Source organism: Heteronotia binoei, chromosome 18, assembly GCF_032191835.1.
Source record: "Heteronotia binoei isolate CCM8104 ecotype False Entrance Well chromosome 18, APGP_CSIRO_Hbin_v1, whole genome shotgun sequence".
NCBI lineage: Eukaryota > Metazoa > Chordata > Lepidosauria > Squamata > Gekkonidae > Heteronotia > Heteronotia binoei.
Window position 1 is genome coordinate 18307198 of NC_083240.1, and position 26597 is coordinate 18333794.

Sequence of the window (26597 nt, forward strand, 5' to 3'; positions counted from 1 at the left end):
ATTTCAGCAAAACAACACATCTGAGAATCCTATTACACTTTGGTGGTCCTGTCCTAGATGGCCCAGGGTAGTCCAATCTTGTTGGATCTCAGAAGTTAAGCAGGGTAAGCCCTGGCTAGTTCTCAGATGGGAGACTACCAAGGAAGTCCACGTTATTCCGCAGAGACAGGCACTGACAAGCCACCTCTGTTCGGGTCTTCTGGAAAACCTGACAGGGCTGCCAAAAAGCGGGCTGCAACTTTCCACCGCCTAAGAATAGCCTTTGTGTGAGAGAATAAGCAGGTGTAAGACCTACCTATCAGCCAATCTGGCATGCCCCATGGAAAGCGGAGATGGAAAGGAGCCTATCAGCACACAACAGGCCAAGGCTTGGTTTTAAACTTCTCCGTAATGATGATGACAACTTGGGCAGGGATAAACTCCCTGAGGATATAAAGTGAATGGATAGAGAGCGCTGTTCTCGACACTCTTGCGCTCCACCATGATCCGGGTCCTCTTCGCTGCTCTTGCGTTGGCCTCTGCGGGTACGATTCCAACATATCATAAGCGAGAGGAAATATTATTTTTCTTGCAGTACACAATTAGCTTCTGGGATCCATTGCTGCTACAAGATATAGTGATGCTCACTCTTAATGACTTTAAAAAAAAAAGCTTAGAGGGAACTTTCTGGAGGCTCAGTTGTTCAACAGCTATTAGCCATGATAGCCAAAAGTTGAACCCTATTGGATGGAGGTAGTGTACCTCCGAATGTCACATACAAGGGACAAGCAGCACCTCCACATTCTGCTTCTTGGGGCATCTCCCCGCTGTTGGAGAATCATTTCTGGGCAAGATGGAGTATGGCCCGATCTTGCAAATCTGTCTGGGACTGCTTGTATGGATTGACGACCGGTTGGTTAGACATCATTCTGACGCATAGTCTACCTGCACAGGGGGGCTGTCAAGAGTAGCTGCAGAAAGGGTTGCGAAAAGGAGACTTGTTCAGTAGGGAGTGAGATTATTGTGTTGCTAAAATAAAAGAAACTTAGCCTTGCTGCTCGGGTACTTGTAGTACCTGTGCCATGTGTTGCATACCTGTAGCTCAATTCTTTTGGCCACCTTTGTTCTTACGGGCCACTTAACATGGCTCAAGGAAGCTCTCACAGACCTGTAAAAGGGATGCTGTTGATACATACCACTGTATATACCAGGAAACATGGAGAAATGTGGCCATTTCCCATTGCACATCAGGCATTTCATGTTGCTTTGCTGGTACAGGCAAACACATGTTGCTGACTCCGGGGAAAAACTTATTTTCAGCCCCTGAACTCTGGCAGCCATCACCAGAGATCATTAGTAGGGGAAGAAGGAGAGGAGAGACCCAAGCTAGAGTGAAAAGGCAATTTGCATAACCAAAATCTGTAACAATATATAAGTGCCTTGTACATAAGTTGCAAATAAACAAACATCTAATAAATAGATGTATTTGATTACCACAGTCTCATAATGTGTCGTTTGCAGCTTTGGGATGTGGGGTCCCAGCCTACCAGCCCAACCTGTCTAGAGTTGTGGGGGGAGAAGCTGTCAGACCCAACAGTTGGCCCTGGCAGGTAAGTCACCATCTCTCAATCCTGGCAAGAGGGATTCCCCCCCCCCTTTTTTTTCCTTTGTGATTTGCTGAATCCAAACTAGGCAGAGTTTTTACATGTTGAGTGCAGTATGTATTTTTAAACCTATCTGTCATCTATCCATCATCTATCTATATCTGTGTTGTTTTATGTGGCAGGGTATGAGCTTTCATGAGTCACTGTTCACTTCAGTGACTCATGAAAGCTTGAACCCTGCGGCAGCTTTTGTTAGTCTTTAAGGTGCTACTGGAATCTTTCTCACTTTTTTACTGTTACAGACAGACTAACACGGCTTTCCATCTTGAGCTGTTTTAAGCCACTGTGGAGAGCCAGTTTGGTGTAGTGGTTGTGTGCGGACTCTTATCTGGGAGAACTGGGTTTGATTTCCCATTCCTCCACTTACAGCTGCTGGAAGGGCCTTGGGTTAGCCATAGCTCTCGCAAAATTGTCCTTGAAAGGGCAGCTTCTGGGAGAGTTCTCTCAGTCCTGTCCACCTCACAGGTAATGTTCCCTCTAAGCTGCAGAGTCTTGTGAGCAAAAATTCTACTTTATGAGCTACTGGTATTACAGTTGTGTGCTACTGACATTAAAGTTGTGAGCTACTGCATAAATTAGTGTGCTCTGGAGCCATCCTTTCTGAGCTAAGACAAAAATGTGTGAGCTGGAGGCTAAACATCTGTGAGCTAGCTCAGGCTAACTCAGCTTAGAGGGAACACTGCTCACAGGGTGTCTGTTGTGGTGGAGGTCGGAAGATAAAGGAAATCGTGAGTTGCTCTGAGTCTCTGGTTCAGTGAGAAGGGCAGGTATAAATCTGCAGTCTTCTTCTTCTTCTTCCCATTAGAGATAAAAGAGTGGTATAAATAGCTAAATAAAATTAATATAGTCATATACTCACCTTTCGAGGCTGACTGTATGACTTGTCTCATTTCCAGGCCTCTCTCCAGTACAGTTCCAGTGGCAACTGGCGTCACACATGCGGGGGGACCCTCATAGCTACCAACTGGGTCATGACAGCAGCTCACTGCATCAGGTACATAAATTGGGGGATTCTTCAAGTTTAGACTAGAGCCAGAATGTAATGTTGAAACTTGGGGAAGTTCGAAAATTCCAAATACGGTTGAGTTTGAATTCTTTTCTTCACAAATGCCACTTCAGTATCCAAGCAAATTTGCTAGGTGAGAGAGATGGGATTCTGGGATGTATGACAATATGTTTTTAAGTTTGTAAGATGAAGACAACTTCTAATAATGGAACTAGGCACATAATTTATGTATGAAAGTTGTAGGTTGCTTTCTGGATATTTTTCAGATATGTTTGCCCATGAACAGATCCACTAGGGAAACATGTCGGGGGTTGAGGGGGTTGGCGGTATTTTCTCTCTAACATGCAAGACTTTTTTGTAGAAAAAGCCCAGCGTGAACTCATTTGCATATTAGGCCACACCCCCTGCCATCACCATTGTTTCACACAGGGTTTTTGGGGGGAGAAAAGGCCCAGCAGGGACTCATTTGCATATTAGGCCACACCCCTTGACGTCACCATTGTTTCGCACAGGGCTCTTTTGTAGAAAAAGCCCAGCAGGGACTCATTTGCATATTAGGCCACACACCTCCGATGCCAATCCAGCTGGAACTGTGTTCCTGTGCATTACTGCTAAAAAAAAAAAAGTCCTGTGGTAACGTGACTGGCTTGGTCACATCAACTCATTTCCTTGTTACCTGCTTCACAAGAAATTTAAGTGATTGCGCTTTTCATCGTGCAAATTCAGTCCCAGCTTTTGAAGGACGAGATGTGGAATTGTAGAAGTGATGTGATGATGCCACAGGGTTGCCAATTCCAGTTTGGGGAATTTCTGGAGATTTGGTGATGGTGCCTGGGGGCAGGCCGCTCAGGCAAGACATGATGCCATTTTGTCTACCTTCTGAAGCAGCTGTTTCCTCCAGGGGAACCTATTTCTGTAGTCTGGAGATCAGCTGCAAATCCTAGAGAACTCCAGGCAGATGATACAAAGGAATTATGGTTTTTATCAAACTTTAAGGCAGCATATCAGCTCTTCTCAGCCCCAACGGTCACGTTTCAAGGTGACAAGAAGTAAAAGGCAGTGTGAAACTATGCAGAAGGGAGTTGGCTTGATTCTGACTATCTGAGATCATCAGCGGCAGGAGAACCAGTCAGAAAGCTGGTTTTGGTGTTGATTAATTCAGGCATCTGAATGAAGATGGCCAGTGCAGACCTGACTGATCTCTGGCTGTTTTTCTTTCTGTGCTTTCTACAGCTCTTCTCGGACCTACCGTGTGGTGCTCGGGAAGTATGATCTGACAGCCAGCGAGACAGGATCCCTCACAGCGTCCCCGCAAAAGATCGTGGTGCACCCCAAATGGGACTCGAGCAAGGTTTCCAATGGGTATTTCGACAGCTTTTTTTGAAACAGAGGATTAAATATTAAGATTGCCATTCCCCTCCATTTTACATCTGGCTTGGGGGCCAGAATATTTTGGAGTTAAATGGAGTTTTTGAAGTATCATCCACTCATGCACACTTGTTCAATCTGCAGATTGGTGTGCTCACTTCCACACTGTTTCTCATAGTGACTTTATGGGAGACTGCATAGTGCTAGGGCAGGGGTGTCAAACATGTGGCCTGGGGGCCAAATCAGGCCCCCAGAGGGCTTCTATCAGTTCTCTGAGCAACTGGCTGTCATCTTTCTTGCTTCCTTCTGAGTAACAGCTTGCTTTGCAAGGCTTGTTCAATCACACAGGAGCTACAGAACAAAACCTCTATTTTCTTCATTGGCTGAGGTTCCACCCTTGGGGAGGAAGGAGGGGCTTTGCTTTGCCAAGCTCTCTCAATCCCACAGCAGAACTACTGAGCCAAGCCTCTCTTCCTTGTATTGGCTAAGGCTCCTCCCCCTGCTGGTCCCCTGAGGAAGGAAGGAAAGGCCCAGAGCTTCCTTTGCCCAGTTCCCTGGATCCCATGGGAGAGATACAAAGAAAGCACTTTTAAGACCAACAAGTGCTAATGTTTTAAGCATGTTTTATTTTAGGTTGTAAAGAAATCTTTAATTGTGTTTGTTTTTGTCCTTTATGAAGTTTATATCTCTGCTACCTAATTTTAAATAGGTAAATATATGGCCCAGCCCGATATAGTTCCAGCCCAACAAGGTCTCATTTATGTCAGATCCGGCCCTCATAACAAATGAGTTCAACACCCCTGTTCTAGGTCTACATTCTACACTAGAATGGACAGCTCACTGTACTCAATAATCCCAGCCCCAAAGGGCCAGAGCCAATAGTCCTAGCTAGGTGGTCCTGCCACATTCCCAGGCACACACAACATGAACTTGCCTTACACTGAAGCAACCCTTGGTCCATCAAGCTCAGTATTGTCTACTCAGACTGGCAGCAGCTCTCCTGGGTCTCAGGTGGAGGTCTTTCACATCACCTGCTACCTGATCCTTTTAATTGGAGATACTGGGGGTTGAGCCTGGGACCTTCTATGTGCCACGCAGATGCTGTACCGCTGAGCTGCAATCCCAATGTAATGGGTGCTTTGACTCACACAGTTTGTGAGTGTGCATTTCTGTGCCCATCTGCTACAGTCGGGATGCATCTGTCCTGTCTTTGATATAACATTTAGAAAACTAGAGGAAGGGGCTGAAACCTCACAGATGGCAATGCCAGTCACACAATTGGAATGGTGTGGTGAAAAGACAAAACCAAGCCCTCCTGGAAAGTCATAATAAGGGCAGTGACTGAAAAGGAAGAGGAAGGGTCCCCTGTGCAAGCTGCAGTCGTTTCCGACTCTGGGGTGACGTTGCTTTCACAATGTTTTCACGGCAGACTTTTTACGGGTTGGTTTGCCATTGCCTTCCCCAGTCACCTACGCTAAGGGGACAGTAAACACCGTTAACTTGTGTATGCAATACTCACCCTGTCTTTGTCCTCTCCCAACTGAAACTAGGAACGACATTGCGTTGATCAAACTCTCACAGCACGTCACCCCAAGTGACAAAATCCAGCCGGCGTGCCTGCCCCCAGCCAACAAGATCTTACCTGGGAACTCTGCTTGTTACGTGACGGGCTGGGGAAGGCTGCAAAGTAAGGAGGCTTCCTTGTGTTTTTTACTGCTGTCCTTTATTCATTTCATCGGTGCTGTCTGCTTGTGGTGCTTTCCCTTATCTTGTGGTAAACAGATCACGCAGTGCGAGCGACAGATTGTAGGGCAGCTGTCCATCAAAAAAAATTCTAACTGATAACTTTTATATTCTCAAAGGGAGAATGGCTGTTGGTATCTCCTTCTCTTCTTGGTAGCCTTTTGTGCATCTTGAATTTTGGTTTACACCCAAGACCACCTAATGGAGTCTAATCCACATATTACAAAGTCCTTGCATACTCTGTGCCCCCCGAGGCCTATCATATATTTACTGGGAAGTCCGTGCTTGGACCACTAGTTGTGCAAGGGCCTGATTTGGATCACAGTGCGCAGTGAGAAGAGCAGGGGTAGAATTCTAGCAGGAGCTCCTTTGCATGTTAGGCCACACATGCCTGATGTAGCCAATCCTCCAAGAGCTTATAAAAAAAGAGCCCTGTAAGCTCTTGGATGATTGGTTAGATAACAGATCTCCCCTCATTGGTGGATCTGTATGATATGGGATGTAAAAGGAAGATACAAATCATTTTAAGGGACCCTTCACATCCGGGCCACTTGCTATTTGAGATCTTACCGTCAGGTAGGCGATATAGAGTGTTGAAGGTTAAGCAAATAGATTCAAGGGCAGCATCTATCCAAGTCCGTGGTTAGGCTAAATGCAGGGTTATGAATGGTTATTTGTTTTTAGATGCATTGATTCTATGATTAATAATGGTTATGAATGGTTATTTGTTTTTAGATGCATTTAAATGGTCTATGTATATGTCCTTTTGTGGGTGTTGATGCGTTGGTATGTTTGTGGAAGAGCACCTCATTTCGTTGCTCTCATTTTCTGAGAACAATGACAATAAATCTATCTATCTATCTATCTATCTATCTATCTATCTATCTATCTATCTATCTATCTATCTATCTATCTATCTATCTATCTATCTAGATAAGGTGGGTGTGGCCTAATATGTAAAGGAGCTCCCACTAGAATTCCACCCCTGGAGAAGAAATTTAAGCCTTTCCTTTGTGTTGCCTCTTCCCAACCTGAAACAGTGACCCAAATAACTGCTATTTGCCCTACTGAGAAAATTTATGGATACTTCTCCATCTTGCATGACCGGACCTTGGGTTTGAAGAAGAGTTGGATTTATACCCCATCCTTCACTCAGAGCCTCCGAATGTCTTATAATCTCCTTCCCTTCCCCTCCCCACACAGACACCCTGTGAGATAGGTGGGGCTGAGGGAACTCTGTGAGAACTGCTCTTGAGAGAACAGTTCAGAGAGAACTGTGACTGACCCAAGGCCATCCAGATGGCTGCATGTGGAAGTGTGAGGAATCAAACCCAGTCCTCTTAGATTAGAGTCCCCCTCTCTTAACCGCTACACTGCTTGGACTCTTCACAGCAAATGGTGCATCCCCCAAAATACTCCAGCAAGGCCGTCTGCTTGTGGTGAATCATGCGACCTGCTCCCAATCCAGCTGGTGGGGCAACACAGTAAAAACCAGTATGGTCTGCGCAGGCGGCGATGGCATCATATCTAGCTGCAATGTGAGTATCATCTGGTTTGGGAAGAAAGCCCAAATCTGCAACTATGAAGCCCATGTTTATCAACAGGGCTCAGGGATGCCAAAAAACCCAATTTGCGTTGGATGGTTCTTAAGCCACTATATTTCCCCCTGATTTTGAGAAATATCCAAGCATCCTCCTACGATGGAAGATTCTGAATGGGAACTCCCTGCAGACACAAAAGGCAGTGCCTCCTGAGGGAATCTGAAGCACCTCTTGCTCCAAAGAGGTGGAGGGAAAAGTCAGGATTTAGTGCTTAGAACTGAAGGGGATTCTTCAAGTTTAGACCAGCGCCAGAATGCAATGCTGAAACTTGGGAGAATATGGTTGAGTCGGAATTCCCCTTTTCCCAAATGCCAAATCTTTCCTGCATGTTGAAAAGAGTTCTGTTTGGATTTTTTAGAGCATTTGCAAATTGGTCATTTTCCAAGTAAGGTTTTTATTCATAAATTTATGTCCATCGTGTAGGTTTGGATGCCTCCACTTCCCCATTTAGCTATAGTGCAAAACTAAGCATGTCTACTTGGAAGTAAATTCTACCAATTTCAGTAGGACTTACGGTAGTTGCTGGCACATGTGCAAAGGATTGCCGCCTGAGTGCCCATCTAGAGTAGGGGTCCCCAGCATGCTGCTTGTGGGCATCATGTTGCCTGCCACCACCTTTCCTGGTGTTCACCAAGTGTTTTCGGAAAGTGGGCAGGTCTGGTTGGAGTTTGTATCCAGGAGGGCTCCTAATCAACTGTACAGATTGAAAGGCATCCTGTTGAACAGAGTTTCTGCCTTAAATCTTGGATAATTGCTATGAATGTCAAGCATAACCTTGCTGCCATTTTGTGGCTGGCTCCACCTCCTGCAGCAGCCATTTTGTTGTTGCATCCACTACTCTGTTCTGGAATTCCAGAGGTGCCCACGGGCTCAGAAAGGCCAGGGATCCCTGATCTAGAACACCAGTTCGCAGGGGTTGCCACAGCGAGATGGGATGCGGGCTTTTCTGCCTTGTTGCAAGCCGTTTCACTGCTCAAACATGACTTGTGCCAAAAGGGATTGTCTTTCAGAAGCTACATGCAATTTTGGTTTTTTTGCAGGGGGACTCCGGCGGTCCACTCAACTGCAAAAATGGTAGCAAATGGGAGGTGCACGGAGTGGTCAGTTTCGGCTCTTCTCTGGGATGCAACTACTACCGCAAGCCTTCCGTTTTCACTCGAGTCTCCGCTTTCGATGACTGGATCGCTCAGGTAAGGTCTTGCAGCGTGTCACTCAAGGCTGGGGATGATTGCTTCGAGTTCACATAGATGCAATGTCAAGAGTGGGCTGGGCTGCAAAAATCCTCAAGAGTTGGGGAGAATCCCCTTCCTAGCAGGGCTCAGCTACAGCCCCTAGGGCTGAGGGCAATGCGGACTTCTGTGTCAAATATATTGATTAAGTCTGAAGCAGTTTTATGTTTTAAAAGCATGTAAATATATTTTTAAAAGTATTAAAAAGTTTGGTAGCCTATTCATATCACAGACATGTTGTGTGTGTTTTTTGTATATATCCCGCCTGGGGATTGGCCACCCTACCACCAAGTGTTTTTAGAAAGTAGGCCTTCTTATGAGTAAAAATGATGGAGGAGAGGTTGCTAGCTCTGAGTCCAGAAATACCTGGAGATGTGTGGGTGAAGCCTGAGAAGACAGGGTTTAGGAAGAGGAAGGACCTCAGTAGGATATAATGCCATACAGTCCACCTTCCAAAGCAGCCGTTTTCTCCAGGAGAAGTGGGATTGCTGTTTGAAATAAACCAAAAATAAATAAAGCAAAGTTTGAATCCAGGGCAATGCTTCCTCTAAGCTCTGGAGTCTTGTGAGCAAAAATTCTACTGTGTGAGCTACTGGCATTAAAGTTGTGAGTGAGTGATTTGGCCACATCAGTTTGCTCTGGGGTCATCTTTCCTGAGCTGAGACAAAAAAAAATGCATGAGCTGGAGGCTTAAAACACTGTGAGCTAGCTCACACTAACTCAGCTTAGAGGGAACACTGGTCCAGGGGCACCTTTAAGATCAACAAAGTTTAATTCTGCCCTGGGTATAAGCTTTCATGTGCACGCATAGTTCTTCAGATATCTGAAGAAATGTCCATGCACATGAAAGCTTATACCCAGAATCAGGGGTGGAATTCTAGCAGGAGCTCATTTGCATAGGCCACACACCCTTGATGTAGCCAATCCTTCAAGAGCTTACAAAAAAGAGCCTTGTAAGCTCTTAGAGGATTGGCTACATCAGGGGTGTGTGGCCTAGTATGCAAAAGAGCGCCTGCTAGAATTCCACCTCTGCCCAGAATTAAACCTTGTTGGTCTTAAAGGTGCCACTGGACCCAAACTTTGTTCTACTGACCTGAAAAAATAAATAAGAAATCTATGCAGTTGGGACATCAGCTGTAATTTCAAGACATCTCCAGCCCCCACTGGAAGATGGCAACCCTAAGAGGAGAATGATGTAAGCCACTTGAGGTCTGTACTGAGAGAAAAGTAGGGTATAAATGAAACACATAAATATCACTTTATCCTTTCTCTCTTTTAAATGCTCTATAGGTGATGCAAAGCTATTAACCCACAGAGCGCTGTGCAACAGTGAAATCCGGTTGGTGACATCGTCAACAATAAAACCAGCTGTGGAACAAACAAAACAGAAAAACATAAATAAAGTAACCAACCCTGTGCAGTCTACAGGCTTCTATCTGTAACTCCTTGGTTTTACTCTCAGGAAGTTTTTAGGCAGAGAAGGTTAAGAACACGCTAGTTGTCTCTGACTTTTTTTTTTGCTACTTTTTAAAAAGAGGTTGAGCAGAATGCAACATGAGAAATGGTCAGCCACAATTCAGACAAAGAGTTTTGAAATTCCAAGAAGGCACTGTATTAAGTTCCTCCCAAAGTTGCAGGTTTGATTATTGGTTTGTAGCGCTTTGGTGGCAGGAAATCTGTTTGCTTGTTTGTTTGAGTCAGCTTATCTCATGTGGACTCCACTGAGTGAGTCAATACAATTGATGGGATGGGACATTCAATCAACAGTGCAATAGGATTAGGGTTGTACAGGGCTGGAATTCTAGCAGGAGCTCCTTTGCATATTAGGCCACACACCCCTGATGTAGCCAATCCTCCAAGAGTTTACAAGGCTCTTTTTTGTAAGATTTTGGAGGATTGGCTACATTAGGGGTGTGTGGCCTAATATGCAAAGGAGTTCCTGCTAGAATTCCACCCCTGGGGCTGTAGAACCAAACAGAAGTCTAAAAGTAGAACTGAAGCTGGTGGACCTCCAGATGGCACCTGGGTTGTGGCCATTGTGTGACATAAAGCATTGAACTGGATGGGCCATTGGCCTGATCCAACATGGCTTCTCTTACGTTCTTATGATCATATAAATATTAACACGACACATTAAATGATGTAAAATTCCATAGGAGGATCCTAGTTTTAGCAAGCTGTATACAGCTGTACAGAGTACAGTCCCTAATAATTTTTCTAAGTAACTTTGTGAACCATTTAGAACAGTGCAAGTCAATTGCCTGCATAGAAAAGCTCTCTTGAATAATTCAGTTTTGCAGTTTGCAGAAAGCCAGAAGACTCCTTTCCCCCAGGCTGGTCTTTCTGCTGTAAGGAAGTCTCTTATTCCCATCACTTACAGGGTAATCCTAATTAAAGTAACACCACTGACTTCAAAGGAGCTAGAAAGATGTACCTCTGTTTAGGATTGCACTCTTAAACCACAGCATTCTGTCACCTGGAAAATGCAATTTTCCCTTCTAACAAGTACGTTGGTTGCATTCACAAGCCATGTACATGCATGAACAGGACAGCCAATTTTATTTTTTGTAACTTCTTTAGAACTGTTGCACTTCCTTATTGTACTGCTTAAGCACAGGAGACTTTTGAAAGGAGGGGGAAAGTGGAGGTGCTTTTTCCTCTCCACAAACACAGTTCTTAATCTTGAAGGTCCCTTGCAGACTCAGGCGTTTCTTTCCCCGACATACATTTTTGGGACTAGAGGCCAGTTTATGTTGGAAAGCATTTTTTTTTTGTTAATCTTGAAGCCGCTTTTTAATTTTTGCTGTGTCCATAGCTATACCTTGAAACTCCCATCCAAATACTAGTCAGGACTGACCCTGCTTAGTTCCTGAGATCTAAAAAGATTAGGCTAGCCTGGGATATCCTGGTCAGGACATATGGGAACTAGGGGGCTCAATATTAAATTTTATACTCTCCCTACACCACACCCCCTCCAAGAAGAGTCCCAAAACACATATGGTCCCTGGGTACAATGCAGGAGTGGCCAAACTGTGGCTCTCAAAGCCCCCACTGCCTTGTCAGCCAGCTTGGAGAAGGCATTTCTCTCTTGAAATCACTTCGCCAAGCCAACCAGCAGCTTGAAGAATACATTTAAAGTTGAAGTTGCTTTCTTTCCACCTCTCTCTCCCCCATCTTCCTTCCTTCCTTCCTTCCTTTCCTGTCTTACGGCAATAAAACATCTGATGTTTGTGTCTTGTGGCTCTCAAACGTCTGATGTTTATTCTGTGTGGCTCTTCTGTTAAGCAAGTTTGGTCACCGCTGGTACAATGTATAAGTTTTTTTTTTAAAGTTGGATTGCATATAAATACAGAATATTTAATATAACAAGAGGTGGTATGTAGAGTGCATCCCCCCAGCAAGATGCCTGCTTTTTAAATATCAGAAGTCTGTCTACACAGCAATGTTACACTGGGTCAAGTGAGATGGTTTTCCTGCAGCAGATGTGGGAATTGTAGTCTCAGGAGAGGGGAAGGAAGGTCACCTTTGAGAAACCAGATGCAGCGGCCTCACACACCTGTAAGGTGAGGTTCAAGAGGGTGGAAAAGGGAGCCATGACAATTAATATGAGTTAAAGCTGGTTGTGGAGTTGAGGCCCAAAAGCCCAGCACTCACAATGGCAGTAAGAAAGTTGAGGCTGAAACAACAAAGTGTGAGCAGAAGACTCCCTCAAGGAGAAATCAAGGACAAAAAGGGGATGCCCACCCCAAACAATATTCCAGGCACTTCTTTTGGGATCCATGTACAGCTTCTCCCTTTATACAAAACTAGTCTCATTGAACAAACCCATCTTTCAAGGGAGTCTTTTCACAGTAATGAGTCTCTTCTCAGAAGGTAAGATGAGAAGATAAATCCATCCATTCTTCATGAGGCACATCGCAGCACACCTTTTCCAAAGGTCTCTTTTGGAACAACTGCTTCATCCAGGCCAACCCTGTCAGACTGGGATATCATGTAGCCATGAAGAAGAACTTTTTGCGCAGAAAGTTGAAACTGCCAGGCATTTGCTTGTACTTTCCTTTTGCAGAAACGGTGTTCCCCACCTGAGAGAAGAGAAAAAAGACCTTGCCGTGCATACCTGCTGTTGTTTTGTAGACAAAAAGAGTGTCATCTCTTGGACCAGACAAACCATTAATTCCGTTACTGCATGAGTTACTGCTCTGGCTTCCTTTCAATCCAGAGGCAGGCTGAGAACAGGGACTCATGCAGAGACACAGCACATGAGTTCCCTTAAAAATGGATGATTCTTACCCACCTGTAGTCTCAACAGATACTTCTTTGGGGGCAAGAACAAAGTGTGCGGCCACTTTTATTCAGACAAAAATATATACTTTAGAAAACAGGCAGATACTGTGTTAAGGAGAGACTTCCTGTCCCCAACTATCCCCGGGCAAAACCTCAAGCTCTTGGATGAAGTGACAAGAGCCAGGGCCTCTTAGCCACAAATACCTCTGATGGCTTTTGCCTTTGCAGTAGGGATTATTAAAACTAGTGAGAATGGGCTGTTTTGTTCTTGAATTAAGAAGGCTCAATTATGTCTGGGTTTGAGAGCCTTTCACAACCGAGTAATCTACAAAAGCAGCCCTTCAAGAGAAGTTGTAAATCCAGTATGGCAAAGAATACTTTCAAGGGCTCTTTCTTTACTTTTCAGGAGCCCAGCTAGAAAAACACCATTCCAGCATGGATTGATGGTGCCACTAGCATCAGCATAGTGAAAGAGAATATGTATGTTCCTGTGTTTGTGCACGGGTATAAGAACATAAGAGAAGCCATGTTGGATCAGGCCAGTGGCCCATCTAGTCCAACACTCTGTGTCACACAGTGGCCAAAAAACCCAGGTGCCATCAGTGATGCTGCGACACTCGAAGCCCTCCCACTGTTGTCCCCTCCAAACACCTATTAAAAGGTAAAGGTAATGCTGGATTTACCCTCAGTAGCATGGTGAGGAGATCTTCAGAATGAGCATACTGATCAAGGATCTGGTCCAGGGTTTCCACATACCAGGATCCGCTACGTTTATCCCTCCAGGACACGAAACCTATGGGAAGGAAGCAACAAAAGCCACTTAAGAAATCAGCCTTCTCACTCTGTTGGCCTATAATCCCACATGAAAGCCGAACACAAAATGGGGTGCAGATTTCAGCTTCCTTCTGATTTTTAACAAGCAAGTTCCTAGTCCTTAACATATGCTTGGAAGAACTGGAGAAAGCTCATTCCCAACACTTCCTGCCAGAGATCCTTTAGCTGGAGAGGGTGGGGATTGTTTCTGGGGTGTGGCCAAGCCATATCTTACACTGCTGGCACTCACCTGGAAAAGTTGAATAAGATACTAAGATGTCACTAGAGGTGGGCAAACTGGCTACAGCATCCGGCTGATCAGCATCTCCCGCAGGTATCTGGAAGGGGTTCGCATCAGAATCAAGAGTGCTTCCATGTCGTTGATCCACAGAAGGCTCGGAATCCACCTCGAACCCTCGGTCCTTTTGCTCTAGAAAGGCAAGCGCAAGCACCACAAAAACGAATAGATGAACCACAAAGAGCATTATGCCACCGGTTGAACTGGAAAAGTACAGATCTTCCAGGCGAATGTTGCCTTCAAGAGACCTCCAAACTGTATACCACATTGTAACCTTTGGAGATGTTCACCAGCTAGCCCAGGGGTGGCCAAATTTGCTTATCGTAAGAGCCACAGAATAAACATCAGATGACTGAAAGCTGCAAGACATCAATGTTAGATGTTTTGAGAGCTGCAAGTCAGGAAGGAAGGCAAATAGATGGGGGGGGGGGGGAGGGAAGAGGGAGGGAGTGGTAAGCAAGCAACTTTAACGTTAAATGCATCCTCCAAGCTGCCAACTGGCCTGGCTTGGAGAAGTGATTTAAAGAGACTTTAAATGCCTTCTCCAAATCGGCCGATAGGGTGGGGTGGGGGCTTTGAGAGCCACACAATACGTGTAAAAGAGAAACATTTGGCTCCCAAGCCGCAGTTTGTCCACCCCTGCGCTAGCGCAATCTGAAACACTTATGCATGCTTAATTCTTATAAACCCTGATTGTAATCTAATGGCCTTCCAAGGAAATCTATTTTGAACTGCAGGCTTGGCAGCATTGAAGAAAACATGTTTCCTTCAGCATACATACTGCTTTATATATTTACTTTATTTATATTCCACCATTCTCCTCAGTGAGGACCCAAAGCGGCTTACATCATTCTCCTCGCCTCAGTTTCATCCTCACAACAACCCTGTGAGGTAGGTTAGGCTGAGAGTGCGTGACTGGCCTAAAGCTTCCGTGGCAGAGGGGGGATTCTAACCTCGGTTTTTGAGCTCCTCATTCCAACATTTTAACCACTGCCCCAAGTTGGGTCTCCAGAGTGATAAACAGATTGGAAGGAAAACATGCAGCCCCCTGTCCTATAGCCCCAGAGAAGCCGTTAAGGCAGCCCATGGGACAGCTACAAGTGATTCAAGCCAACCCATTAAGTGAACAGGAAGGGACACATGTATTTGATGGGGAAGCCTATAAAAGGAGGCACCAGAAAGCCAAGAGATAGTCAGGTCCCGCAGGGCTTTTTTTGTAGCAGGAACTCCTTTGCAAATTAGGCTGCACCCCCCTGATGTAGCCAATCCTCCTGGAGCTTACAGTAGGCCCTGTACTAAGAGCCCTATAAGCTCCAGGAGGACTGGCTACATCAGGGGTGTGTGGCCTAATATGCAAAGGAGTTCCTGCTAACAAAAAAGCCCTAAATGATGACATGACGGGCTATCGAGACCACAGAGGAACTATTACAAGCACAACAGAAAACCTCTCTCAGTGCAAAAAATCAAAGGCAACACTCTATATTCAGTATTAATTCAAAATTCAGTAGAATTATAGAATTGGAAGGCACCTCTAGGGTCATCTAGTCCAACCCCCTGCACAATGCAGGAAACTCACAAACACTTCCCCCTAAATTCACAGGATCTTCATTGCTGTCAGTTGGCCATCTAGCCTATGTTTAAAAACCTCCAAGGAAGGAGAACCCAACACCTCCTGAGGAAGCCTGTTCCACTGAGGAATCGCTGTAACAGTCAGGAAGTTCTTCCTAATGTTGAGCCGGAAATTCTTTTGATTTAATTTCAACCCATTGGTTTTGGTCCTACCTTCTGGGGCCACAGAAAACAATTCCACACTATCCTCTATATGACAGCCCTTCAAGTACTTGAAGATGGTGATCATATCACCTCTCAGCCGCCTCCTCTCCAGGCTAAACGTCCCCAGCTCCTTCAACCTTTCCTCATAGGACTTGGTCTCCAGACCCCTCACCATCTTCGTCACCCTCCTCTGGACCCATTCCAGCTTGTCTATATCCTTCTTAAAATGTGGTGCCCAAAACTGAACACAATACTCCAGGTGAGGTTTTACCAGAGCAGAGTAAAGCGATACCATCACATCACGTGATCTGGACACTATACTTCTGTTGATACACCCCAAATTGCATTTGCCTTTTTAGCCACCGCACCACACTGTTGACTCATATTCAGCGTATGATCCACTAAGACCCCTAGATCCTTTTCGCACATACTACTGCTAAGACAAGTCTCCCCCATCCTATAACCATGCACTGGATTTTTCCTGCCTAAATGCAGAACTTTACATTTATCCCTGTTAAAATTCATTTTATTGATTTTAGCCCAATTTTCCAGCCTGTCAAGGTCATCCTGTATCCTGTTTCTGTCTTCTTCTATGTTTGCAACCCCTCCCAATTTAGTATCATCTGCAAATTTAATAAGCATTCCCTCTATTCCTTCATCCAAATCATTGATAAAGATGTTGAACAAAACAGTATAAATAACGTGTCCATACAAATAATGAGAAATCATACAACAAAGACAAGCCACTCTCATTCCTACTGACTCTTTCTTGGTGAACAACGTCCACACCAATTGATGGTCTTAGCTGAAGTCCGACGCTCATGAAAAACCTGTCCTTAGGTCGTTTCGAGGCTTAAAGCTCTTCTTCCAGGGACTGTCTGTTGACAGTGTACTGTACAGTAGGTAAGTGGTGTCAAGATACACCTTCTTATATTCTCTATGTCTCAATTCATTTTGCCTTTTTCGTTCATTCATAATGCATTATGCTGAAATATCTCTGCTAATTTCATCGACATCTGTTTTTTGATTTTTTGCATGGAGAGAGGTTTTCTGTTGTACCAAAAAAGCCCTCGTCAGGAGGTTTTTGCTGCTGAGAGGGGAAAGGCTGGCAAATTCTTGTCCCTGTTCCCAAAGGGGGACTCCCTCAAAACAAGGAAGATCTAGGGTTGCCAGCTCTGAGTTGGGAAATTCCTGGAGATGTTGGGGGCGGAGCCAGAGGAGGGGAGAGACCTCAGTGTGGTTGCTACTTGAGACCATCGTGGATATGGCTGGAGGTCTCTAAAGGCACACAGAAGCTCAGTGTGTGGCTAGCCCAAGATCAGCCACCAAGCTTCCATGGCAGAGCAAGATCCTAGTCCAGCACACTAATCAGTATGTCACACTGGAAGAGAAGACTGAACCAGAGCTGGGGGATTTGCCCCATTTGTATGCTCACCTCCTCCGCAAGCTTGAATAAAGAAGAGTTTGGGTTTCCCCCTCAGGAGCGGGCAGTGAGACCCGTTGAAGTAGCTGACAATCTTTTCCACTGCAACAGGCATGCCGTCTGTGCCGAAGATCCCACCGGGAAACCGATTGTGTCTGGCCTGCAAGACAGGAAACAACCCACCAATTGACCCTAGTCTTGCAGCAGAAGACAAGAGCCTGTCACATCTCTCCTCTTTCCTTGCAGGCAGTCTAGTCCGGGGTCCCCAGCTCAGTGCCTGTGGGCACCATGCCCCCTACGGAAACCTTTCTTGACACCCACCACGTGTTTTTGGAAAGTGGGCAGAGCCAGTCAGAGCTTTTGCCCAGCAGGGTTTCTGGTTGGCTGTGCAGATTTCAAGCAAGAACAACATTGCTTTGGCAGCAGCTACCACCAGAGCATAAGGGTCTTCGCAGCACAACTGATGATAAGCTGTGTGGAAGCCAGAAGAAACTTTTAAATAACGTGTTCATTTCAAAAGGCAGCCTGTTAAGCACACCTTCTGCCTGAAAGGTTGAAATGTTACTATTAGATCTATGGAGAACCTCAATCCCTGGTATTTTCTGACTGGCTCTGCCTCCTGGGGCAACCATTTTATGGTTGCACCTACCACCCTGCATGAGAATTCCAAAGGTGCCAGGCTCACTAAGATGGGGACTCCTGGTCTAGCATAAAGGAAGATGTGAGGTGGGAAGTAGGGTTGCCGGGCCCCTCCAGTCACTCATGGGGGACGGGGGGGTTGAGTAGGGTTGCCAGATCCAAGCTGAGGTACTGCTGGAGATTGGGGGGGTCAAGACTGGGGAGGACAGTGAGCATCAATGCCCTCCCAAACATCCATTTTCTCCAGGGAAACTAATCTCTGGAGATGAACTGTAATTCCAGGGGATCCTCAGTTCTCTCCTAGAGGCTGGCATCCCTACCAGCGGGACATATTTGTAAAACATAAGAGAAGCCATGTTGGATCAGGCCAATGGCCCATCCAGTCCAACACTCTGTGTCACATAAGAACATAAGAGAAGCCATGTTGGATCAGGCCAATGGCCCATCCAGTCCAGCACTCTGTGTCACATAAGAACATAAGAGAAGCCATGTTGGATCAGGCCAATGGCCCACCCAGTCCAAAACTCTGTGTCACATAAGAACATAAGAGAAGCCATGTTGGATCAGGCCAATGGCCCACCCAGTCCAACACTCTGTGTCACTTAAGAACATAAGAGAAGCCATGTTGGATCAGGCATACTGTGGCTAATAGCCACTGACATTTAATATTTTTGACCCGATATAGAGTAACGTTAAGCTGAACGCACTGGTCCCGAGGGGTTTGCAGTGGCGCACAGACCCCCCCGAAGCCTACCTGACAGCCATGGGAAAGGATCACCACCAAGCAGCAGTCAAGAGGCCCATGGTCCCGCCTCACCAGGTTCTGCAACTCCCAAGTGATTTCCTACAGATGTTTGTGAGAAAAAAACAACCCTTGCATTAAAAACGTTTGTGCTGATGGATGCTGCGTTCCTTCCCCTTTACAAAAGCAGAGGCTAGTGCTGCATTCCTGAAAGGCAGAGCTGAGCTGATGGGAATCAACACTGTCTTAATCACAAAAGGATTTGATGAAAGATGAGTGGAAGCCCCTGGAGATCTGGCGGCAAGGATGATGGGGGAAGAGGAGGAGGAAAGAGATCCCCTTTATTTGGAATGGAGCCCCGTATACAAGGCAGCGTTCTTTGATGGCTTCCCAATTGCAAGATTTCTTTCTCCTATGCAGAAAACATGAACTTCAAGCCATACTTATACCACTGACTACTTTAAGGCGAAAGGAAACATTAGATCACATCTAAAACCAAGACTTGTGCAAATTTATCAGCCCGGCTGACCCTTTGGGGTCCACTACTGGGAACTGCCACCACAAAGATGCTGTTCATAGCTGCCTCCCTTTGCTCTCGACCTGAGCTGTTAGATCTCGGCGAGTCAAGACTTCGAAATGGAGCGACCGGAAGCGCCTTTCTAGTCTCTCGCAGTCCAGATCAGAGCCAACGCGGGCGGCATGGCCGGACTCTTTGGAGAAGTTCACATTGTTGATAATAAGGCAGAAACCACAGGGGTCAGAATTCATAGAGTAAACCTATAATGCAAGATAAGAATTAATTTTTCCCCCCTGTTGAAAACATCTGGGTTAAAAAAACACAAGGTTCTCAAGTATGCAAGTGTCAACGGAGACCAATTAACGTGCTACGCAAGAAGTCATAGTCCCACTATACACCGCTTTGGCCAGGGCACATCTGGAGTACTGTGTGCAGTTCTGGAGGCCTCACTTCCCAAAGGATGTGGATAGAAAGGAGCAGGTGCAGAAGACAGAGTCAAGGATGATCAGGGGCCTGGAGACCAAGACCTACAAAAGGCTGAGGGACTTAGGACTGTTCAGTCTGGAGAAGAAGAGGTGGAGGAGGGGCACGATGGCTCTTTTGAAATCTCTGATAGGCTTAGAAGAGGGCAAGGAGCTGTACCTGTTGGCTGCAGAGAACAGGACTCACAATTATGGGTTTAAATTACAGGTGGAAAGGTACTATTTGGATATTAGGGTGGACTTTTTCTTCTTTACAGTAAAAGCAGTTCAGCAGCGGGATTGGTTGCTTAGGGAGTGATGAGCTCAGTTCCCCTTCACTGGCAGTCTTCGAGAAGCGGCTGGACAAACACTTATCGGGGATGCTTGAGGCCAGGGGTGGCCAAACTTGCTTAACGTAAGAGCCATACAGAATAAACATCAGATGTTTGAAAGCCACAAGTCATGAACGTCAGATGTTTGAGGAAGGAAGGAAGGAAATAGATGGGGGAGGTGGAAAGCAATTCTAACTTCAAATGCATTCTCTAAGCTGCTATCTGGCTTGCCTTGGAGAAGCGATTTTAAAAGACAAATGCCTTCTCCAGGCCAGCCAACAGGCAGGTGGAGGCTTCAAGAGCCACACAATATGTGTGGAAGAGCCACATGCGGCTCCCGAGTCACAGTTTGGCTACCCCTGCTTTAGGCTGATCTTGCTCTGAGCAGGGGGTTGGAATGGATGGCCATTTTCAACTTGATGATTCTAGGTTCCCTGATTGGCTTCCTGGTAATACTGAGGAGGGCAGGAATTCTCATCCCAGTACTGAACCAGCTGGTTTGCAAATGAAAGGTACGTAATTCACTATATTTAAAAAGAATTCTAAATTCTACTTCTTGAATATACAACAGGTTAAAAACAACAATAACAGAGGGGAGGGACTGACGGTTCTAATGCTGGAAAAACAAAGCTGAAGTTCATCCCATTTAGCAAACCTCATAAAAGATATGCATTTAAAAATACTAACCATTTCAGGATTCCTTGCAGCTCTCTCTTCCTCAGAACCTAAAAGGATCAGGGAGCAATATGATAGGTCAACCCATTGGGTTTTTTTTTAATATTTATCCCCCACAAAGGAAGAACAAGCATCAAGCCTCTGTTAGAATCCTGTTCACAGGACTACCCAAAACAGCCTGAGGACGGAGCAGGCTCCATGAGATGGGGTGTTGACTGCCGTTTGGAATCGGATAAAGTGAAAAACGGCAAAGGAGTTGTAAAAATTGAACAGCTGAAGTCCCTAGCAGGATGAGAGAGGAGAAATAGCTTGCTTACTGGTTTCTATGACACCTCTCCAGGTTTGAGGCAGATTACAACATAAAACACGCTAAAATGAACAACATGAAACTATTCAAAGTTCAGAAAACCCAGCCCAAAAACCCATTCAGAGCATAAAAGCACCTCAAAACATTAAGCGGCTTGTCTCTTAAAGCAGCTGAAGCCTCATGAATAGTTCCCTTTAAAAAAAAAAAGGTTTATTAATGTTAATGTTTATGCTGTTTTGATTATTTTGTTTGTGAGCTGTCTCTGGAAAGGTGACATAGGAATTTTCTAAATAAATAAATGGAGGGGTCCAGAGGCTGTATCCATACATGGCTGCATACTGTAGTATAATTTTTATTTTATTTTTTTGCAACCGGATTTTCCTACATAGATTAGGCAGCCCAACTGCCAGCAATGAAGAAATAATGTCTGTTGATGAACGGATGCAGCCTTAGGTTATGAGGGTGAAGAATTCCTATTTATCCTCTCACACAAAGAGTTTCTTTCTTCATTTTTAAACAATTTTATTGATAACATATGGTAACAATATCCATTTATATCGTCTCTATCTCTAACCCATATGATATTTTCTAACCCCCCCTCCCTCCATTACTAGACTCCCACCGAAGTTATATACTTAAAGTTAACTTAAAAAGGTACCTTTAACTATAAACATCTAAATTCTACTTTTTTCTAATACTTAATCATTATTAAAAAATTGTCCAATGTCTTTTTACATTCCATTCTTTCTCTACATAACATCTAAATTTCTTCCACTCCCTTTTAAACACTTCCAAATCATATTCTCTTAGGATTCTTGTTAGTTTATCCATCTCGCTCCACAATAAAACTTTCATAATCCAATCCCATTTCTCTGGTATTTTTTCTTGTTTCCACAACTGCGCATACAATGTCCTAGCAGCTGAGAGCAAGTACCAAATTAAAGTTCTATCTTCTTTTGGAATTTTTTCCATTTGTAATCCCAACAGAAAGGTCTACACAAAGAGTTTCTTTCAAGACCCCCACGTGTAGGATTATAAACAAACATGACAAAGTCAGGGGCCTGGAGACCAAGCCCTAAGAAGAAGATTTTGGATTTATATCCCGCCCTATACTCTGAATCTCAAAGTCTCAGAGCCGTCACAATCTCCTCTACCTTCCCCCCACACACACACACAACAAACACCCTGTGAGGTAAGTGGGGCTGAGAGTGCTTTCATTGCAGCTGCCCTTTCAAGGACAGCTTTTATGAAAGCTATGGCTGACCCAAGGCCATCTCAGCAGGTGTAAGTGGAGAATCAAACCCAGTTCTCCCAGATAAGAGTCCACGCACTTATCCACTACACCAAACTGGCTCTCAGTTTCCTAAGAGGAAAGGCTGAGGGACTTGGGAATGTTCAGTCAGGAGAAGAGGGGGGGGGGCACGATTGCTCTCTTGAAGATTTGAAGGGCTGTCATTTAGAGGAGGGAAGGGAGCTGTTCCTGTGGGCAGCGTAGGATAGGCCTCACAAAAATGGGTTTAAATTATGGGAGGAAAGATTGGATATTAGGATTTTTTTTTTACAGTAAAAATAGTCCAGCAATGGAGTTATCTACCTCCCTCTCACTGGCAGCTTTTAAGCGGCAGCTGGACAAACACTTGTTATTTAGGGATGTCCTCAGTGAATCCTGCACTGAGCAGGGGGGTTGGAATAGAATCCTTCCAACTCTGCGATTTTATGATTCTACATTCTAGTATTCTGAAGCAGAACACATCTGATCTCACTAGATTTTGTCAGTAAGCCTGCAGAGGAAGAGAGATGATAAGCAAGCAGATGATGAGGAAAGAGTTTTCTCCTTACCCCGAGTGGCTGCAATATCACGAACTGGTTCTCGGATTCTATCCTGGACTGGCAAAGGTAAATATTCTCTGGTCTGAATACCTGCAATATAGGACAGTTGGACTTCCTAAGCCTCCTTCTGCACAGAAGCCGAGACTTTTCTCAAAACACTTGTGAGCAGAGATACCAAGAGCTTTGTTATCATGTTTGAGATCAGGGGTGGCCAAACTGTGGCTTGAGAGCCACATGTGGCTCTTCCACACATATTGTGTGGCTTTTGAAGCCCCGACTGCCCTGTTGGCCAGCCCGGAGAAGGCATTTGTCTCTTTAAATCACCTCTCCGAGCCAAGCTAGCTCACAGCTTGGAGAATGCATTTTTAAGTTAAAGTTGCTTTCTTTCCACCTCTCCCTCCCTCCTATTTGCTTTCCTCCCTCCCTGTCTTGCGGCTCTCAGACATCTGACATTTATTCTATGCGGCTCTTAAGTTAAGCAAGTTTGGCCACCCCTGCTTGAGATGCATTCACCCAGCCCCACAAGCAGACTTGAGTCCAGAAATTCCCAATGCAACTGAATCAAGATCAGCCACTCGAGACATACCTGGGTCAACTTGTCCAGCCCGTGAGCAGCCCACAACTGGCTTTATGTGGACTGGTGGCAATTGCGGATGGCTGCATCCCTCGCTCAGAAGAGTTGCCAGATCTTGCTGTCCAGTTTCACGGAGGCACCAGATGAAGGCAGGGAGGGCTTCTTTTCCTCTCGTCTGCAGGTCGGTGATCAAATCCCTGGCCTGATCCCTTCGAGTACCTGCTTTCTGGAGACAAATGATTCCTTCTGGGAAGTCCTGCAACTGTAGACCATAGATTCTATGCCTTTGCATTTGAAAACCAAGGGGGGAAATAAAGTAGCTTAAATAGTGCTGCTTCTATACTAGTGCAACCAGCAATTGATCCAGCTCTTTTTCTGGCAGGAGCACCTCTGCATACTAGGCCACGCCCCCTGATGTAGCCAATCCTCCAACAGTTTAGAGGGCTCTTAGTACAGAGCCTACTGTAAGCTCCAGGAGAATGCAGAGGAGCTCCTGCTAGAAAAAGAGTCCTAGAAGGAGCTAATCAGACTCCCACCCCCACATTCAGAGGCAGTCAGCCTCTGAATCCCAGTGCCACGAGGCAGCATCAGGAGAAGACCCTGGCCTCTGTGCTCTGTCGGACTTCCAGAGAAACCAGTCGGCCACTGTGTGAGACAAGGTGCTGGACTAGATGGGCTGATCTAGCAGGGTTGTCCTTATGTTCTTACGTCCTTAAGTTGTCATCGGACTCCTGCTTTATTTCCTTCCACTGGCCTTTCTTTTTCGTAAACCCCACTTACATGGCACTTCCCTGAATTTTCTGATCCCCCCTCCAATTAAAATTGGACACATGCTTTCCACTGGAGGCCCAGTTCTACCTGCAACAGTTGATTTTTTAAAATGATTTGTTTATATCTCACCTTTCCTCATGGCTTCAAGTAGCGTACAAACCATACTGAAAAACATCACAATTGAAAACCAACTAAATAAATCCCCCAAATAACCCATTCCAAAATATACCTCATATGTCTACTCTGTTAAACGCTAATAAAACAGCCTTGCAGGGCCTTCTAAGAGTTATATTTGAGGATATATGCCTGCAGAGGAGTCCAGCCACTATGCTCCTGCATGAGTCCCTGTTCTGAGAATCCCTCCTTTGTGGGCTGCATCTCTGCCTTGGGAACAAATGATCCCCAGTGCCAAAATTATCAACAGAGGGTGATTTAAATGTGATGCTGGCAAAGAAAAATCACTTTCTTGAGGGACTTCGCACCCATAATCCCATCTCACTTAAAATGGGCTGCTACTTCTCACATTTGATCTTTAGGAAGCACTGAAGACACTTTTCTTTAGGACTGTATTGGATTTTAAATTTTGGTTTTATGTAATCTGTTTTATGCATTTTATTGGTACGGTAAGCCACCTGAACTCCCTAAGGAAGAAAGGCAGTTAATAAATGTTTCAAATGCATAAATCAGGCCTTATCAGAAGGAGATCAGAGCAGTAACTCCTACGGAAATACAACAGTCAGACTCCTCCGCAGATAGATATTGTGGGCTCATGACAGCCTAAAATGAACTTGTTTTTTGCAAATTAAGAACTGTGGAGTTTTTTATTTTAGGAGGATTGCAATGACAGTTTCCCTTCTGACATTCCACAAGCGAAGAAGTTGGAGGGCTGGTGGAATTAGACAAGGTTGCTCTGGGCTAGACAGCACCATCAAGAAGACACCAGGTTCTAGCCTTGGTTTTGGAAGGGATTTGCAGAGCACAATAGCCAGTGATGCGTGGCTCCTGCCCGTAAGGATCTCCATCATGTACAGAAAGAGAGATCGCTGCCCCGAAAGCTTTGGAGGTTGGGGGGAGCCCATTTTTTGTCTCTCTCCTAAATTCAGACCAGAGCTGGGAAGATCCCAAACGCCTTGGCATTGCTGCTCTCAGCACCTCCCCGGCGCCAAGCGGATCTTTCAGGCAGACAAGGAAGTTCCTGAAGCACAAAAGATTCTGCGCGCGGCCGCGGTACCTGGATCTCCTCGATCATGTCCGGCGTGAAGATCCCTTTGTGCACCAGCAAGTCCCAGAGCGGTTCCACCTGCAGCTCCTTCACCAGGCGCAACCGCGAGCGCTGCAGCAGTTGGCGCTCAGTCTCGTCCATGGCCCCGGGCAAGGCAGCAAGCAGAGACACGACACCCACCCCAGGCGCAGCGCTCCTTCCGCGAAGGGAGACCCGCCCAGGGAACCCCGCCCACAGGCCCCGCCTACAGCATCACAGTCCACATAAGGACATATGGGCAGGGAGAGGAAGGGATCCCTGCTCTGTTGCTTTAACTGTCCACGAAGGGGATATGAGAATTTCGGTCTGGCCCACCGACGGAAACATTAAAAACCAGTGGGGGGGACATTTTGCTCTTCTATTGCTGACCTAAGTGGGGGAGTCCAGAGAAGCTTCATGACAACATGAGGTTCACCAGTTCAGAACCATGGACCACCCCCCTCCCCAACGGCTGAATGGGGACAGAGGATTCGGATGTCAATACAGATCAGGGGTGGCCAACCGGCGGCTCTTTCACACAGATTGTGTGGCTCTTGAAGCTCCCACCGTTCTGTTGGCCAGCTTGGAGAAGGCATTTGTCTCTTTAAGTCACTTCTCCAAGACACGCCAGCTGGCAGCTTGGAGGATGCATGTAAAGTTGAAGTTGCCTTCCTTCCATCTCTCCCTCCCTCCTTCCCCCTCGCTCCTTACATCTGATATTTATTCTATGTGGCTCTTATGTTAAGCCTGTTTGATTTAGATAAATTTTTTTGCCCCCACGCATTTCTCCTCTGCGCTAAGATCGAGCTGATTCCAGCTCGCATTGCATCTCTGCATCCTGCTAGCCTTATTGACTAGGATAGAAGGACTCAGCAGTCTCTGTTCTCACTCATATTGGACGAAGAGAGCTTTGACTTTCAAAAGCTCATTCCCCAGAACATCTTGTTGGTCTCTCAAGGTGCTGCCGGCTGTCTAGGTGTTCTACTGCGGACCAGCACAGCTAACCTCTGAAGCCTGTTTGCCAGGTGGAGCCTGGGAGGAATGCAATGAACGTCTTAAGGAAGAGAATGTATGTAGTCTGGAGATCAGTTGCAAGTCCAGGAGATCCAGAGGAGTTAGCCGTGTTAGTCTGTTGCTGCAAAATAGTAAAGAGCCCGGTAGCACTTTTAAGACTAACAAATTCTGTAGTAACATAAGCTTTCAAGAAGCACAGCTCTTTGTCAGATGGATGGAAGGTATGTAGGAACTGGCCAGAGATATATAGATGGTAAGCGGAGGGGTGAGAGGATGCAGGAAGTGAATGCCATGTGACTACAAAGCAGTTGCAA

General features: G+C 45.6%; 2 protein-coding genes across 2 annotated transcripts; one reads left to right on the forward strand and one right to left on the reverse strand.

Annotated features, from left to right (window-relative positions):
• Positions 1-430: 430 nt before the first annotated feature.
• On the forward strand, positions 431-9975 carry LOC132587374 (chymotrypsin-like elastase family member 2A). Its single transcript, XM_060259649.1, has 8 exons — positions 431-524; positions 1501-1589; positions 2540-2637; positions 3883-4011; positions 5568-5704; positions 7153-7298; positions 8402-8551; positions 9881-9975. The coding sequence occupies exons 1-8, from the start codon at positions 482-484 to the stop codon at positions 9896-9898; spliced, it is 810 nt and encodes a 269-aa protein (XP_060115632.1). The 5' UTR covers positions 431-481; the 3' UTR covers positions 9899-9975.
• A 1921-nt stretch (positions 9976-11896) lies between these two features.
• On the reverse strand, positions 11897-25485 carry CASP9 (caspase 9). The gene is made up of 10 exons (XM_060259474.1): positions 25261-25485; positions 23271-23484; positions 22694-22774; positions 20560-20597; positions 19163-19339; positions 18575-18664; positions 17194-17341; positions 13938-14117; positions 13558-13667; positions 11897-12672 (listed from the first exon to the last, which is right to left on the reverse strand). The coding sequence occupies exons 1-10, from the start codon at positions 25390-25392 to the stop codon at positions 12580-12582; spliced, it is 1263 nt and encodes a 420-aa protein (XP_060115457.1). The 5' UTR covers positions 25393-25485; the 3' UTR covers positions 11897-12579.
• Positions 25486-26597: the final 1112 nt, after the last annotated feature.

What these genes read in the sequence shown, in the direction of transcription:
- CASP9 (XM_060259474.1), bottom strand. Translation starts at nt 25,392, where the DNA reads ATGGACGAGACTGAGCGCCAACTGCTGCAGCGCTCGCGGTTGCGCCTG. An exon ending in TATTCAAGCTTGCGGAGGAG is followed by an intron (nt 14,118 to 17,193) that starts GTGAGCATACAA and finishes TTGCCTTTCTAG; the next exon opens with AGCAAAAGGACCGAGGGTTC. An exon ending in TCCTCACCATGCTACTGAGG is followed by an intron (nt 12,673 to 13,557) that starts GTAAATCCAGCA and finishes CTCTTCTCTCAG; the next exon opens with GTGGGGAACACCGTTTCTGC.
- LOC132587374 (XM_060259649.1), top strand. Translation starts at nt 482, where the DNA reads ATGATCCGGGTCCTCTTCGCTGCTCTTGCGTTGGCCTCTGCGG. An exon ending in ACAGCAGCTCACTGCATCAG is followed by an intron (nt 2,638 to 3,882) that starts GTACATAAATTG and finishes TGCTTTCTACAG; the next exon opens with CTCTTCTCGGACCTACCGTG. An exon ending in GGGCTGGGGAAGGCTGCAAA is followed by an intron (nt 5,705 to 7,152) that starts GTAAGGAGGCTT and finishes GACTCTTCACAG; the next exon opens with CAAATGGTGCATCCCCCAAA.